This window comes from Bison bison, unplaced genomic scaffold (assembly GCF_000754665.1).
Source record: "Bison bison bison isolate TAMUID 2011002044 unplaced genomic scaffold, Bison_UMD1.0 scf7180017864213, whole genome shotgun sequence".
NCBI classification, from domain to species: Eukaryota; Metazoa; Chordata; class Mammalia; order Artiodactyla; family Bovidae; genus Bison; species Bison bison.
Genome location: NW_011494785.1, coordinates 3,637,042 through 3,651,611, shown reverse-complemented (window position 1 = coordinate 3,651,611; position 14,570 = coordinate 3,637,042). Strand labels below are relative to the sequence as shown.

Here is a 14,570-nt window from a genome sequence, read left to right as displayed (position 1 = left end):
ACCCCACCCCACTCCACCCCCGGCCCGGGGCCTTCTTGAGCGCGGGGTGCGGGACTGGGAGGAGGTGCTTTGGTTGGGCGCCGTAAACCGTGTTACGGCTGGAGGAGCCAGGCAGCAGGGCGTCGTGACCCGGGTCAGGACAACCGGCCGCGGTTCGGAGCAGGTTCTGCGCTGTCCAGGATGGCGAAATCCTAGCCCGGCTTCGTTCCTATCTTCACCCAGTCTTTCTGCTTCTCCTGGCTTCCCGCAGCTCAGCCCACGTGTGCGTGTGGCCAGGGCAGGTTGGAGACCTCGGCGAGCTTCTTAGCCGTTTCAGAAACGCACCTGGCTGCTCTCCCAGTGTGCACGCGGGCTTCCAGGGAGACCCCCATTTCCCCTTTTCATTCTCCACACCACCTTTTCACTTTTCTGTTTACTCAAGTCCATGTGCCTTGCATCGTGGGAGCTTTCCTTTAGAGGGTAACTTGCACACTTAACCAGGTAGACCACCTTTTTATAAACGCTAAAGAAGAGAAGCAGGTTCTTCTAAACACTGGGAAATATTCTGGCCCTGACTTCAAGGACTGCAGTAGCCTACCAGTCAGGAACGCTCAAGTCCCAGGTCAGAGCCTAGGGCCTCCTGCTCAAAGGCCCTTGGCTCACTTGTAAGCTGGTAATTGCTCTTAACCTCTCCTGGACTTTCTGGTTTCCCTCTTCTCTCTAAACCAGACCTGATTGGATGACTGGAGTTTAGGAAGCATGAGGAAATGTAGCATAAATACTTTCCCCTTTGCTGCTGATAAATTCATTGTTTTACTGGTTTAGTCCTGTAACCACTCTGATAGGGTTTATCATCACTACTTTACAAATGTGGTCAGTTTAGAGAGTTAAAGTGACTTCTTTAAGATCGTAACAGCAAAAATGATCTCAGGTGTTTTGTCTCCAGTGTTTCAAACCAAGTCATGTCATGGTCCAAGAAAGGGAGGTCAGTTTAATTCTAGCCAAAGCCCACAGCAGAGTCATTTGATGATGGGTTTGTTGAGTTACTTGCAAGGAGGCAGAAGAGACCGTTTACATTCTGGCCAGAGGCATGCGAACAGTCATGGTTCCTCTCTGTGTCCATCCCCAGGGACTCAACCTTTTCTCCTTCCCTTCCTTCCAGGTCATCAAGCGAGAGGGCACTGGCACGGAGATACCCATGATTGGGGACCGAGTCTTTGTCCACTACACAGGCTGGCTGCTTGATGGCACCAAGTTCGACTCCAGCCTGGACCGCAAGGACAGGTTCTCCTTCGACCTGGGGAAAGGTGGGCATGGTTAGCAGGCTCTTAGGACTGGGGTGTGTGCGCTGTCACAAACAGAAACCGTATTCTCAGAAGCTTAAACAGGGAGCAGCTTATTAACAGTTCTTTTTTTAATTTCCACTGTCCTGAAACTATTGATTTTTTTAATCTCTCATTGCCTTGATCACCTTCAAAAACCTTGCTTCCTTTTCTGGGGTAGACTGCCTTGTTTTCTTGAACCTCTTTATTTCAGAGTTGAGTGATTTTTCTTTTTTTCTTTTTTTTGAGAGGTCTGAGACCTGATACCATTTATCGCAACCAGATTTTCTACCTTCCTGGTCCCATTTCTAAATAGTACCCAGCTTCCCTTTGGGCATGGGACAGTAAGTCTCTCAGGCCACTGTTTGAACCCAGAGGGAGATCCCTGCCAAAGAGGACCTGTTTCTTTTCTGTACCTACAGGGGAGGTCATCAAGGCTTGGGATATTGCTGTAGCGACCATGAAGGTGGGTGAAGTGTGCCATATCACCTGCAAGCCAGAGTACGCCTATGGCTTAGCGGGCAGCCCCCCGAAGATCCCTCCCAACGCCACGCTTGTGTTTGAGGTGAGTGTCCAGCCACAGAGGGCCAGGCAGAGAGCCAACCTTATCTCAGCCCAGGGTCTGGCTGCCCTCCAGCCCTTCCTGCTGCTTGGAGACAATGTAGCCAAGGCTGAGGGCCTGCTCTCAGGGGAGGGAAGACAGGGAGTGCGCATCACCTACTGCTACTGCCAGAGAACTGTCAGTGGGCAGGTTTCAGTTGGGGGGAGGTGACCGCAAGCCCCTCTTTCAGACTTCAAGCAGCGGGGTGAGGGCTTGAGGCCTATTCATCTCGAGAGGGGTGCTCAGAGGGAGGTGGACCAACACGAAGGAATTGGGAGGTCACAGGCTCCATGCAGTCATGACTGACAGTGGAGAACATTGGTGCCCTGGAGATAAGATGCGGGCAGAGATGCTTCTCGCATGGGTCGAGGCAAGGGGCAAGCCTTTGCTGAGAAGATGGAACTTCACTGTGTTAAGACTCACAGATGGTTGAGCCCTACGCAGTGGAGGCTTGGAGAATGTTGGAAAGACTAGTGAGAGATGTGGGGTCATTTCTAATGCCTGTCGGATGGAGCTTGTCTAGCAGCTGAATTAGGACCATCTGGAACACGTGCTTGTTCTATAGGGCAGTCATTAAGGAGACTGATAGCAAGGTCGAGACCAGGGCCGCTCCTGAGAACTTAGCCACTTGGTCCACTCCTGGTGTGGCTGCCTGTGCAGTCAGACCTGCTCTGGCCCTTACTAGGGACTCTTGTGGGAGAGAGGGGAGCATGGATCCTTACATCTTGTCCCACAGGTGGAGCTGTTCGAGTTCAAGGGTGAGGACCTGACAGAAGAGGAGGACGGCGGAATCATCAGGAGAATACGGACGCGGGGGGAGGGCTATGCCAAGCCCAACGAAGGTGCTCTCGTGGAGGGTGAGGCTCACAATCTGGGGTTCTCACTCGGGCTCCGCTGTGCAGGGCCTGGGTGGCTGTGGGCAGGTCCATACCTTTCTGTGATCCAGCTTTCTTATCTGTAAAGTGAGGGATTGAACCACATTCTCTTAACATCCCTCCATCTGAGAATGCAGAAAGGCATCTGGGGAGTAGGAAGGGACAGGGCAGGGGGGTGGCTGGGGGTGGCTGGTGCATCCCTTAGTCACCAGCCCACTCAAATCCAGTGCATTGTCTGTCTGCCACGCCAGTTGCACTGGAAGGATACTTCAAGGACCAGGTGTTTGACCGGCGGGAGCTCCGCTTTGAGGTCGGCGAGGGGGAGAGCATGGATCTGCCCTGTGGGCTGGAGAAAGCCATCCAGCGCATGGAAAAAGGAGAACATTCCATTGTGTATCTCAAGCCCAGGTGAGGCCAGCTCTGGCCCAGGTGTGGGCAGTCTGTAGAGCAGGTGGGCGAACTGAGGTCAGATCTTGTCCAGGTGAGTTGTAGAGCCAGCCTGTATTGTATAGCCAGTTGTATCCTCCCCTGCCAGCAGTCACTATGTGCTGGTCACTCGGCACAGACACCTCAGGACCTCTGTTGTACTCAGGAGCGTGGCCACAATCACCCACATCTTTTTGAATCAAAACCTCATCTCTTCAGTTATGGCTGTGGAGATTACCTTTCCCAGCCCAAGATTTTCATCTCCTGTTAATTGAGTCGTTACTAATGTTTGTTGAAACATACCTACTATGTGCCAGACACAGTGCAGAAAATTCCTTGGTGTTCAGAGACATTGTTCCCACCTTCTAATGGCTCTCTGCTCAGGGAGATAATCGTGCCAGTGCGTAATGTGAGTTACTAGAATGATGTGTAAGATGTAAGAGCCCAACTAACTGTGTGAAGAAGCATCAGGGAAGATTTTGCCAAGCAGGGAAGTTTGCACCAAGACCAAAGGGATGGGGAGGGCACTTTGCAGGAAACCTTTTAAGTATGAAGCAAGTTAAGAAACGACCTGGTGTTTTCTTGCCACCACAGATATGCTTTCGGCAGTGCTGGGAAGGAGAAGTTCCAGATCCCACCAAATGCTGAGCTGAAGTATGAAATACATCTCAAGAGTTTTGAGAAGGTGAGTTCGTTCAGGGTCTTCCCTGCACCACCTCGGACGTAACTCCTTGGGGCGGCTGACAGCTTGTTTTTCTCCTTTGGGGTATGGCAGGCCAAGGAGTCCTGGGAGATGAGTTCAGAGGAGAAGCTGGAGCAGAGCACCATAGTGAAGGAGCGAGGCACTGTGTACTTCAAGGTGAGCCCGCAGCGAGGTCCTCAGACACTCCCAGGGTGGGCTCTGCCATGGCAGCGGGCTTTCTGCCAGGAAGTGGACAGGCTGGTACCTGCAGCTGTCACCAAGAGGATCTGAGCTGGCTGGTCGGGTTGGGGCGGGGCGGGTCATGACTCTCATACCCCTGGGTCACTGGTGTCCACGGGCTGTGACAGCCTGGGGCCGCCGAGCCTGTGCTAGGTGCCTGAGCCTGCCCCCGCTTGTAGGAAGGCAAGTACAAGCAAGCTGTGCTGCAGTACAAGAAGATTGTGTCCTGGCTGGAATACGAGTCCAGCTTCTCTGATGAGGACGCAGAGAAGGCGCAGGCCCTTCGGCTGGCCTCCCACCTCAACCTGGCCATGTGTCATCTGAAGCTACAAGCCTTCTCCGCTGCCATTGAGAACTGTAACAAGGTGAGGCTCCTTAGGCGGGTGAGGGCGGTGTGTCCAGGCAGGGCTGGGTGCGCCCCCGGTGTGCCTGAAACTTGGCCTTGGTGACTAGGGCAGGGGAGGCAGGATGGAGCTGTGGGGCTCTGAGGTGGAGGCCCACAGGCAGCAGTGTGGGAAGCAAGCGGGTTTTTGGCTTAGTTAAGGTCAAGGACAAGGGCACAGAGGCGAGTGGAAGCACTGGTTGGAGGAACCAGTCCAGCATTCTCCCCTCCTGGCCCTCTGCCTCTCCCTCCTGTACCCGCTTTATTCTGAAGGGGGATGGGCTTCCCTGGAGGTCCAGTGGTTAGGACTCTGCGTTTCTATCCCTGGGGCGCGTGGATCCCTGGTGGGGAACCAAGCCATGAGCCACATGGTTCCCCTGCCCCCCAGAAAGAGAAGAGCGTGTTAGCGTCCAGGTGGTTTTCATCTGAAGGCCCGTTTTCCTGTGTGCCTCGGCTAAACGAGGTGCCTTCCTAGCCTCAGGTCCTTTCCACGTGGTGCCCAAGACCTGTTCATCGGGGGTGGGGCTCCTCTCACCAGCAGTGACTTGGGAGGATCTGAGATTTGCTGCTGCTCCTCTGTGTGTCTTAGGCCCTGGAACTAGACAGCAACAATGAGAAAGGCCTCTTCCGCCGAGGAGAGGCCCACCTGGCAGTGAATGACTTTGACTTGGCACGGGCTGACTTCCAGAAGGTTCTGCAGCTCTACCCCAGCAACAAGGCGGCCAAGGCCCAGCTGGTCGTGTGCCAGCAGCGCATCCGCAAGCAGCTTGAGAAGGAGAAGAAGCTCTACGCCAACATGTTTGAGAGGCTGGCTGAGGAGGAGACCAAGGTGAGGATGGGCAGGGTGGACGGGAGGAGGTGCCATCACCTGGTCCCGTGCCAGTCTGTGTGTATCCCTGTGTGTTGTCCCTGCTCAGGCCCTGCGGGTTGGGAGCTGGATGTTCTGTTGTGCTTCCCGCCCTGTATTCTCTGTGCCCATTAGTAAAACACAGGTTTAAGAACCTGAGGTTTAAAGAGGTGATAGTTGGATTCAAAGTGCACAGAAGAGCCTGTAGTAAAAAGGCTGCAGGGCAGGCAGTGCTCCCGGGTGTAGGGCAGCAGGCGCTGCCTCCTGCCTGTGCCTTGTGCTTCTTGGACGTCACACCTGAAGCTCATTTACATCAACGTGCAAAAGAGCTCATGTAGTATTTCACTGAGTGGGTGTATCGTATCTTATTTACCCTGTTCCCTGCTTCTTAGTCTCTGTGTTCTAAGCCTGCACTAACAGAAATATAATACAAACCACATTTCTAATTTTAAATTCCTAGTAGCTGTGTTTAAAAACAAGTAAAATAGGTGAAGTTAATTTTAATATTTAATCGACCCAAGGTATCTAAATATTTTAACACGTGGCACTTCAAAATCCAATGTGTATTTTAAACCAGTTTGAACTAGCTATATTTGAAGCGTTCAGTGCCCTGCCATGGCCAAGTTCAGTTTTCCGTAGTATTGCAATAAACGATGAGTCCCTGATTCTGTACACGCATGCACAGGTGTGTCTGGTCTCTGTAATTCTGTTGGAAGTTCGTGTGTACTATTTTTTATGTGGCGTGCGGGTTTTGGGTACAGACTCCGTGGTGTCAGTGTGCAGGGCGATCACTTGGGTACAGGCAGGTGAGTGGGGGCCTGGAGTGACAGTCAGCTTTCTCGTCAGGGGAGAGGGCCAAATGAGAACTGGTGTTGACGCCCTGCCCCTCTTCCCTTCTCACAGGCCAAGGCCACAGTGGCTGCGGGAGACCAGCCAGCTGACGCCGAGATGAGGGACGAGCCGAAGAACGACGTGGCTGGGGGCCAGCCTCAGGTGGAGGCGGAAGCATAGCCTTGCCCCAGCCCTGTCCCCATGGCTGCCTGCCCGCCCCCCACCCTACTCCACCCTGTTAGTTTTGTACAAACTGAAGAATTTTGAGTGAATTAGACCTTTATTTTTCTATCTGGTTGGATGGTGGCTTTGGGGGAAGGGAGAGAGGAGCAGGCTGGGGGGTGGGGGGGTCATTTTAGGTGGTGTCTCCCCTCCCCCCACTCCATTCCACATGAATGAATGTCCCTCCACACGCACACTCATCAGAATGTTAATTTATTTTGCTTCCTGTTTGCTGTGTCCATTTTTCAGATAGTAGAAGGGGCGAGTGGTAGGGATGTGAGGTCCGACAAGAAGGCAGGGTGGACAGGGAGACTCCTCCTGGGCAGCCACTTCCCCTCCTCCCTCCTCCTGGTCCGTTTCCAAACACGCGGCCTCCATGTGGGTGCTAGGGGCATGGGAAAACCACTGCTGTGCCCGTTACCTCCACTCCCTTCCTCCTCAGCCCAGTTGTTGCGGCTGATGCTGTCTTCTGGTGTCATGGTGACCACCCTTGTACCCCCTCCTGTCAGTGTCCCTTTTCAGCCAGGTCGCATCCCCACCCCCTCAGCCTCTTCTCTGCACGTTGCTGAAGGTCCAGGCTTGCCTCAAGTTCCGTGCTTGAGCAATAAAGTGGAAACACTAAAAACCTGGGTGTCGGGCAGCCCTTTCTCTGTTCAGCCTCAGGGTGGGTGTGGGCGGCTGCACGGTTGGGGCAAAGCTCAGGGAGCCGCCCACCTTGTGCCCAGCCCCACCTGCAGTGCAGCAGACTTGTGCAGCGGTCTAGGAGGGCCTGCTGGGCACTGCGTGGACTACAGCAGGGCCTGCGCTGAAGGCCTGGCCAGGGGTTCCCCACATCCCTCCCTGCAGCAGCCTGGCAGGTCTTAGTAGTTCTGGTTTTTCTTTTCCTAACTGCTTAGGAAAATATACAAACATCTAAACTTCTGGGACCAAACTACTGAGTTTGCTTTGAGGTTCAATGTTTTGGCTTCTGCCTAAGCAATTCAGTAGAGTGTTCAAGCTTTCTTGGCTTCCTTACAGAGTGAAACCCCTGGTGTTAGCAATACCTGTCACCTTGTACACACGGGAACAGGGACGAATAGTTACAAAGCCTGACGGCACTGACAGCCGCTCGGGCCCACTCTCCAGCTTGCTGCTGCTAGGACGCTTCAGTCGTGTCCGATTCTGTGTGACCCCATAGACGACAGCCCACCAGGCTCCCCCATCCCTGGGATTCTCCAGGCAAGAACACTGGAGTGGGTTGCCATTTCCTTCTCCAATGCATGAAAGTGAAGAGTGAAAATGAAGTCGCTCAGTCGTGTCCGACTCCTAGCGACCCCATGGACTGCAGCCCACCAGGCCCCTCCGTCCATGGGATTTTCCAGGCAAGAGTACTGGAGTGGGGTGCCACTGCCTTCTCTGCTCCAGCTTGTTGCCTGGCCTCAATGGGGGGAAAGCTTTTGCTGCTTTCTCGCCATGCTTTGACCCATGGCTTTTGCAGCATTCCAGGGCTCTGAGAGAAGCCAAGGGGCACAAGTGAGGCATCACATGTCTTGTCCAGATGCTCCTGACTGCAAGCCAGAGCCTGTGTGCCTTTCTGCCCCTGTGTGGGCTGTCCATTCCTTCCTGCACCGTGATAGAGTGCACGATATATGCCACATGCCTGTACAGTTACTTCCAGGAGGACTTTTCTCCATTCTTTGTCATGGTGCAGGACTCACTTGTGTGTGGAAAGGTTCACCAAGCCATAGAGCACAGCTGCTGCTGGAGCCAGAACGAAAATTCGCCTGTTGTCTCCCAGCGCTTCTGCTTGCTTTCTGCTGGGGTCACAGCAACGCCCTGGGCTTAGGGTTTGTGTCCTGGTGTCACAGCCCATGATACAGATAACCCTCGGTAAGCACTTGCGATATAAACCCAGCCCTAAACCAAGAGCGTCACACGGATTAACTTGGATCCTTGAAACCATTCCACAGAAAGAGGCATTGCCCCGGATTACAGGCGAGGAAACCAAGGTTCAGAACTTGAATGGGAAGAAGGTCTGCCTGGAATGTGAGATGACCTCTTAACCAAATCCAGAGTGGCCTGAGGTTCATGAAACCTTGGGGAAGTTGAACCTCTGCTCATCTGCAAAAATGGAGATGGGAAGAAAAAAAAAAGTGTGAGGGTCCTTCCACCTCTGGGTGCTTCCGCAGGATTCTAAGAATTTGAAATATAACTGGGAAAGAAAAACTGCACTCAGAACCCTGAACTGGACAAATTCTGGCCTATGTAACATTAAAACTGTCTTCTGAAGATGTTTTACTAAAGCAGTTAGAAGCCTTTAAGGTTAAAGATAAATGCACCTCCTACTCCATTCTGCTCTGGGTCAGCTGCAAGTGCGTCTGCCAGGCAGCTGCACCCTCCTCACCAATGCCTAAATCTTTCCATGCAGAAAATGTGGAGTAGACAGAACTAGTAGCAACCAGGCCTGAGTGGTTCCTGCAGAGTTAAAGTGGTTTCTGGAAAATTTTAAACAGGGTTTATCTTGTTCTAGTGCTGGTCTGAACATCACGTTCTATAGATTTTATCTCCTGAGTATCTGCAGTCCTGGTTCCAGCAGCCTCCTTCCAGCATTGCTGTGGGGCCCCCCCACCCACCTCTGGTCCCATGAAAGGCACCCCAGTGTTCCCTTGAGCACCAGGGACCCTGCGTGGCAGATAAATCTCTACAGGCTTAAGCCCCGACCACACCTTCCCAGCCCATCTGGGCTGTAGGTCACCCCATGGGGTGGGGCCAGCCTGCCCTCCCAGCGGTGGTACGCTGGACTCCCCTCCACATCAGTCTGCATGAGAGGCTCAACTGTGTCCACTGTTTCAGTTGGAAAAAGAACAGATGAAAGACATTTTCGGCAGGACTAGTAACAAGGAGTTCCCTTTCAGGAAACTATTGCTTGAAAATCAAGAATTACACCATAGAACCTTTGATGCCTTACTCCTTCTGTCTTAAAGACCAGCCTCCCCTGTCCCTGACCACCTGTACTTGGAAAGTTGCTTCAGTCGTGTCCGACTCTGTGAGCCTATGGACTGTAGTCTGCCAGGCTCTGTGGGATTCTCCAGGCAAGAACACTGGAGTGGGTTGCCATTTCCTTCTCCAATGCATGAAAGTGAAAAGTGAAAGCAAAGTCGCTCAGTCGTGTCAGACTCTTCTCGACCCCATGGACCACAGCCTACCAGGCTCCTCCATCCATGGTATTCTCCAGGCAAGAGTACTGGAGTGGGGTGCCATTGCCTTTCCTCTGACCACCTGAGCCCTCCTCAAAGCCAGGTAACCCTCAGGTGGAAATGGCAGTGGGCTCAGGGCAGTCCCGAGAAAAGCCAACGTAAGAGAGAAGACATCTCTGTTCTCTTTCTGGAAATCGTTATGCTGGCTTTACCGCCCGAGTTCCCCAGCTGCTTGCCAACCTCTGATAATGTGGATGCACCAACAATCCTTAATTCTGAAACGTAACAAAACCTTATTAGCATGTAATGAACAACACTAAATACACTGCTTTGGGAGGCAAACAGGATGTGAAAGATTTACAAAGTGGTTCTAAGGAGGAATGACCAAGAAAAATCAAGGCCTTTAGAACTCCGAGAGTCCCCTGACTAGAGGTGAGGACCAGTCATACCTGTTCCCCCATCCAAGACACACACGTTCCTCGAGATCTCCAGTCTCAGGTTCCATGGTGAGAAGTGCCTCACACAGAATGTGGTTCTGGGTTTGTTTGCTTTTTTTCTTTTTGAGGTGAAATTCACATAGTTTTACCCATTCAAAGGGAACAATTCCGTGGCACTTAGTCCAATTACAACGTTGCATGACCACCTCAATCCAGCTCTAAAACATGTTTACCATCCTTTGCCCATTTCCTCACGTTTGGCCTTCAGTGACAAGAACTACTCTTCATCCTTCAGTTAACGGGCAGTAGATTCTTGAACGGAAAAGGCAATGGCAACCCACTCCAGTACTCTTGCCTGGAAAGTCCCATGGACGGAGGAGCCTCATAGGCTGCAGTCCATGGGGTCGTGAAGAGTTGGACACGACTGAGCAACTTCACTTTCACTTTTTACTTTTATGCATTGGAGAAGGAAATGGCAACCCACTCCAGTGTTCTTGCCTGGAGAGTCCCAGGGATGGGGAAGCCTGGTGGGCTGCCATCTATGGGGTTGCACAGAGTCGGACACGACTGAAGTGACTTAGCAGCAGCAGCAGAGTCTTGGACAGCAGCCCAGACGGGTTCTGAGAGCAAAGCCTTCCTGAGCTCGGGATCCTAATAGGGCCAGACCTGTGGTGGTGGGGGGACTCTGAGTAACCACGTCTCTCAGAGCACAGCTGCCTGCACTGTTATTCTGCCTAAATTCTAGGTCAAGTCAAGTCTGAGGGACAGGTTTCTGTGCTTCAGGGCCCTAGAACCCTCCGTGTGCTAAGGTGCATCATGAGTCAGACTGGTGGAGTCTCACACTGAGCCCACTGGAAGCTCTGGCCGTGCCCTCTGGATGGTGAGCGGCTCTGGGTCTCACATACAGGAAGAGATTTCTTGAAAGCTCCCGTCTCTTACTGAGCATCCTAGGTCCACACCCTGAACAGAACAACCCATGTCTACTCGGGGAGAAGTGGACAGTCTCCCAGGAAATGCTTCCCGCTTGACGCACCTCCCCTTGCCCTGCTATTAGCAGGTTTCTACTGAACCTATTGTTTGGCTATTGGTTTGTAGAGAATATGCCACCCACACGAACACTGCATCCAAGTCATCTGACCAAGAAGAAGGCCTGGTTAGGCAGCACTGGGGAGGAAGCCAAAACCCACGCTGAGAGTGCCTGTCCTAAAGGAGCTGAGCTCTAGATGGTGCCAGTGGAGACCCACCAATCATCTCACCAGAAAGGGCCAAGAACAGGAGTCTCCTTGTGGAGTCAGGGCTCTCCTTGTGGAGCCAGGCCTCTGTCCGCAAGGCTCTGCAATGCCGGGGCCTGTATTCCACTCGCTGTGACTGTAACACTTGGTGCAGTTAAAAGTAACTGACAGAGAAGGGAGAGGCGTGGCAGGGGTGGGGTGGGGGTGGGCACTGATTCATGCTTTATTTCCCGGAGACCTATCTTTCCTTCCTTTCTAACTTTATTTGGCTCTCTTGACAAAAGCCAAGAGGCAATAAATCCAAGTTGTAATCACAGTAACATGACCTTCATGACATGACAGAGCAAACAAAAACAGGCACCCCGGCAGAGAAAGGTCAAGAACAATAAGCCCAAGTGATGAGGAAGATAAACCAAGCTCCTGTGGGTGCTGGGTCAGGGTACCCTTTAAGAGAGCTGGGTCAGGTCAGGGCACTGGGTGACTGAGGTGAGGTGATCCTCAAGTATTTTGTCCCGGGTTATTTATTATTTTACTATTTCACTGAAAGAGCTGGGAAAAAAAAACAACGGAGTTATACATACAGTGAAAAACACAATTCAAAACTAAGTCTACATTCAGATATAAACGTTTTGAAACTGGTTGTTTTTCCGCCCCTTAAACCTGGTGGACGCTTGGGACTGGAGCCAGGATGCGAGGACGGAGACGTGGCAGAGCCAGGTGAGCAGCACACGTGCCCGCCATAGAGGAGGTGGGCTTCCAGCACTAGGCACACATGGCGCTCCTTGGAAGGAAAGCTATGACCAGCCCATACAGCAAGTTAAAAAGCAGAGACATTACTTTGCCAACAAAGTAATGTCTGGTCAGAGCTATGGTTCTTCCAGTAGTCATGTATGGATGTGGGGTTTGGACTATAAAGAAAGCTGAGTGCCGAAGAATTGATGCTTTTGTGGTGTTGGAGAAGACTCGAGAGACCCGTGAACTTCAAGGTGATCTAACCAGTCCATCCTAGGGGAAATTAGTCCTGAATATTCACTGGAAGGATTGATGCTGAAGCTGAAACTCTGGTACTCTGGCCACCTGATGCGAAGAGCTGACTCATTGGAAAAGACCCTGCTGCTGGGAAAGATTGGGGGCGGGAGAAGGGGACGACAGAGGATGAGATGGTTCAATGGCATCACCGACTCAATGGACACGAGTTTGAATAAACTCCAGAAGTTGGTGATGGACAGCGAGGCCTAGCATGCTACAGTCCATGGGGTCGCGGGGAGTCGATATGACTGAGTGCTGAACTGAACTGATATGTGTGTGACCCAGGGCCTTTTGCATGGACCTTGCATGAAACAGAAACCTGAGGGCACTGTGCCCAACATCTGTCCAGATTGCCTCCTCTTGCTATTCTGACCAGTTGCTCCCTGTCCTCATCTAATGAGCCATGAGAGCCACAGAACCTCTAGGACAAAAGGTGCCACCCCTCCCCAGCTCCTGGGGCTTTCTTCCACTGTGTCAGATGATTCCACTTCTCCAGATAAGTCCCTAAGTTGTGTCTGACTCTGTCACTCCTATGGACTGTATCCTGCCATGCTCCTCTGTCCATGGAATTTCCCAGGCAAGAATACTGGAGTGGGTTGCCATTTCCTACTCCAGGGGATCTTCCCAACCCAGGGATCAAATCTGCATCAGCTGCATTGGCAGGTGGATTCTATACCACTGAGCCACCAGGGTGAGGTAGATGTCCTTATTTTTACAATGTTGACTCCTGAAAAACCCATGTGTAGATTAGTCTGGGCCTGCTGGCCTAAACCTGAAAACCCACTGAGCACCTGCAGAATCTCACAAATAATACTTTTGACGCTCTGACTGATGAAGCCCAAAGAAAGGCTGCACTGGATTCAATATGGAAGGTTTCACTCCAAGTCTAGACTTGATGGGGACGTTCCATTTACACTACAGATGGAGGCCCCTGAGGAGTGCAAGAGCTTTGTGCTGAAGCGCCAGACCAGACCCAGAATCCCAGCAACCCTGATTTCTAGCCTGAGGACTTTTCTGGGAACTCTGGCAGTCAAATACAGGATGTGGGTTTTTGCTCAAACAATTCTGGTTTGACCCACCTCCATCACTTTCTGCCTTCCTATTTTATCTTGCTGAACCTGTTTTTTTCAATAAAAAATCTGGAACAGGCACACAAGCTCACATGCACTACTTACATGAGATAATATATGTGCAATGTGCCTTACAAGTGACTGTATGCGCTTTACAAGTGATTTTCAAACTTTTACCTACAGAGCACACCCACCATGGAAAAAAAATTTCTTTACATAATAAGCCTGTATTCACATGTATGTGTGTGGTCAGTTGCATCTGACTCTTTTCGACCCCATGGAGTGTAGCCCGCCAGGCTCCTCTGTCCACTGAATTTCCCAGGCAAGAATACCACAGCGGGTTGCCATTTCCTCCTCCAGGGGATCTTCACAATACACGGATCCAACAGGCGTCTCCTGCAACTCACGCATTGGCAGGCAGAATCTTTACCACTGTGCCACCTGGGAAGCCCTATATACATGTATAAATATATACAATTGAAACAAAGGTTTCACAAAAATAATACTTACCTACTACTCGAGATTACTTGGCTTTTTCTATTTCATTTTTTAAAAAGCTGGTCCGATTCACTACCCTCATTTCAAGACTATCTGGATCATGGAAAAAGCAAGAGAGTTCCAGAAAAACATCAATTTCTGCTTTATTGACTATGCCAAAGCCTTTGTGTGGATAACAATAAACTGTGGAAAATTCTGAAAGAGATGGGAATACCAGACCACCTGACCTGCCTCTTGAGAAATCTGTATGCGGGTCAGGAAGCAACAGTTAGAACTGGACATGGAACAACAGATTGGTTCCAAATCGGGAAAGGAGTACGTCAAGGCTGTATATTGTCACCCTGCTTATTTAACTTATATGCAGAGTACATCATGAGAAACGCTGGACTGGAAGAAACACAAGCTGGAATCAAGATTGTCGGGAGAAATATCAATAACCTCAGATATGCAGATGACACCACCCTTATGGCAGAAAGTGAAGAGGAACTAAAAAGCCTCTTGATGAAAGTCAAAGTGGAGAGTGAAAAAGTTGGCTTAAAGCTCAACATTCAGAAAACGAAGATCATGGCATCCGGTCCCATCACTCCATGGGAAATAGATGGGGAAACAGTGGAAACAGTGTCAGACTTTATTTTTCTGGGCTCCAAAATCACTGCAGATGGTGACTGCAGCCATGAAATTAAAAGACGCTTACTCCTTGGAAGGAAAGTTATGAGCAACC

At 51.3% G+C, this 14,570-nt stretch overlaps 1 protein-coding gene across 1 annotated transcript; it reads left to right on the top strand.

The window, feature by feature from the left end:
• The first annotated feature begins 45 nt into the window (after positions 1-45).
• Positions 46-7,032, top strand: FKBP4 (FK506 binding protein 4, 59kDa). Its single transcript, XM_010845013.1, has 9 exons — positions 46-1,286; positions 1,724-1,866; positions 2,639-2,759; positions 3,029-3,185; positions 3,798-3,888; positions 3,979-4,062; positions 4,305-4,490; positions 5,097-5,336; positions 6,258-7,032. The coding sequence occupies exons 1-9, from the start codon at positions 1,070-1,072 to the stop codon at positions 6,363-6,365; spliced, it is 1,347 nt and encodes a 448-aa protein (XP_010843315.1). The 5' UTR covers positions 46-1,069; the 3' UTR covers positions 6,366-7,032.
• The last annotated feature ends 7,538 nt before the right edge of the window (positions 7,033-14,570 follow it).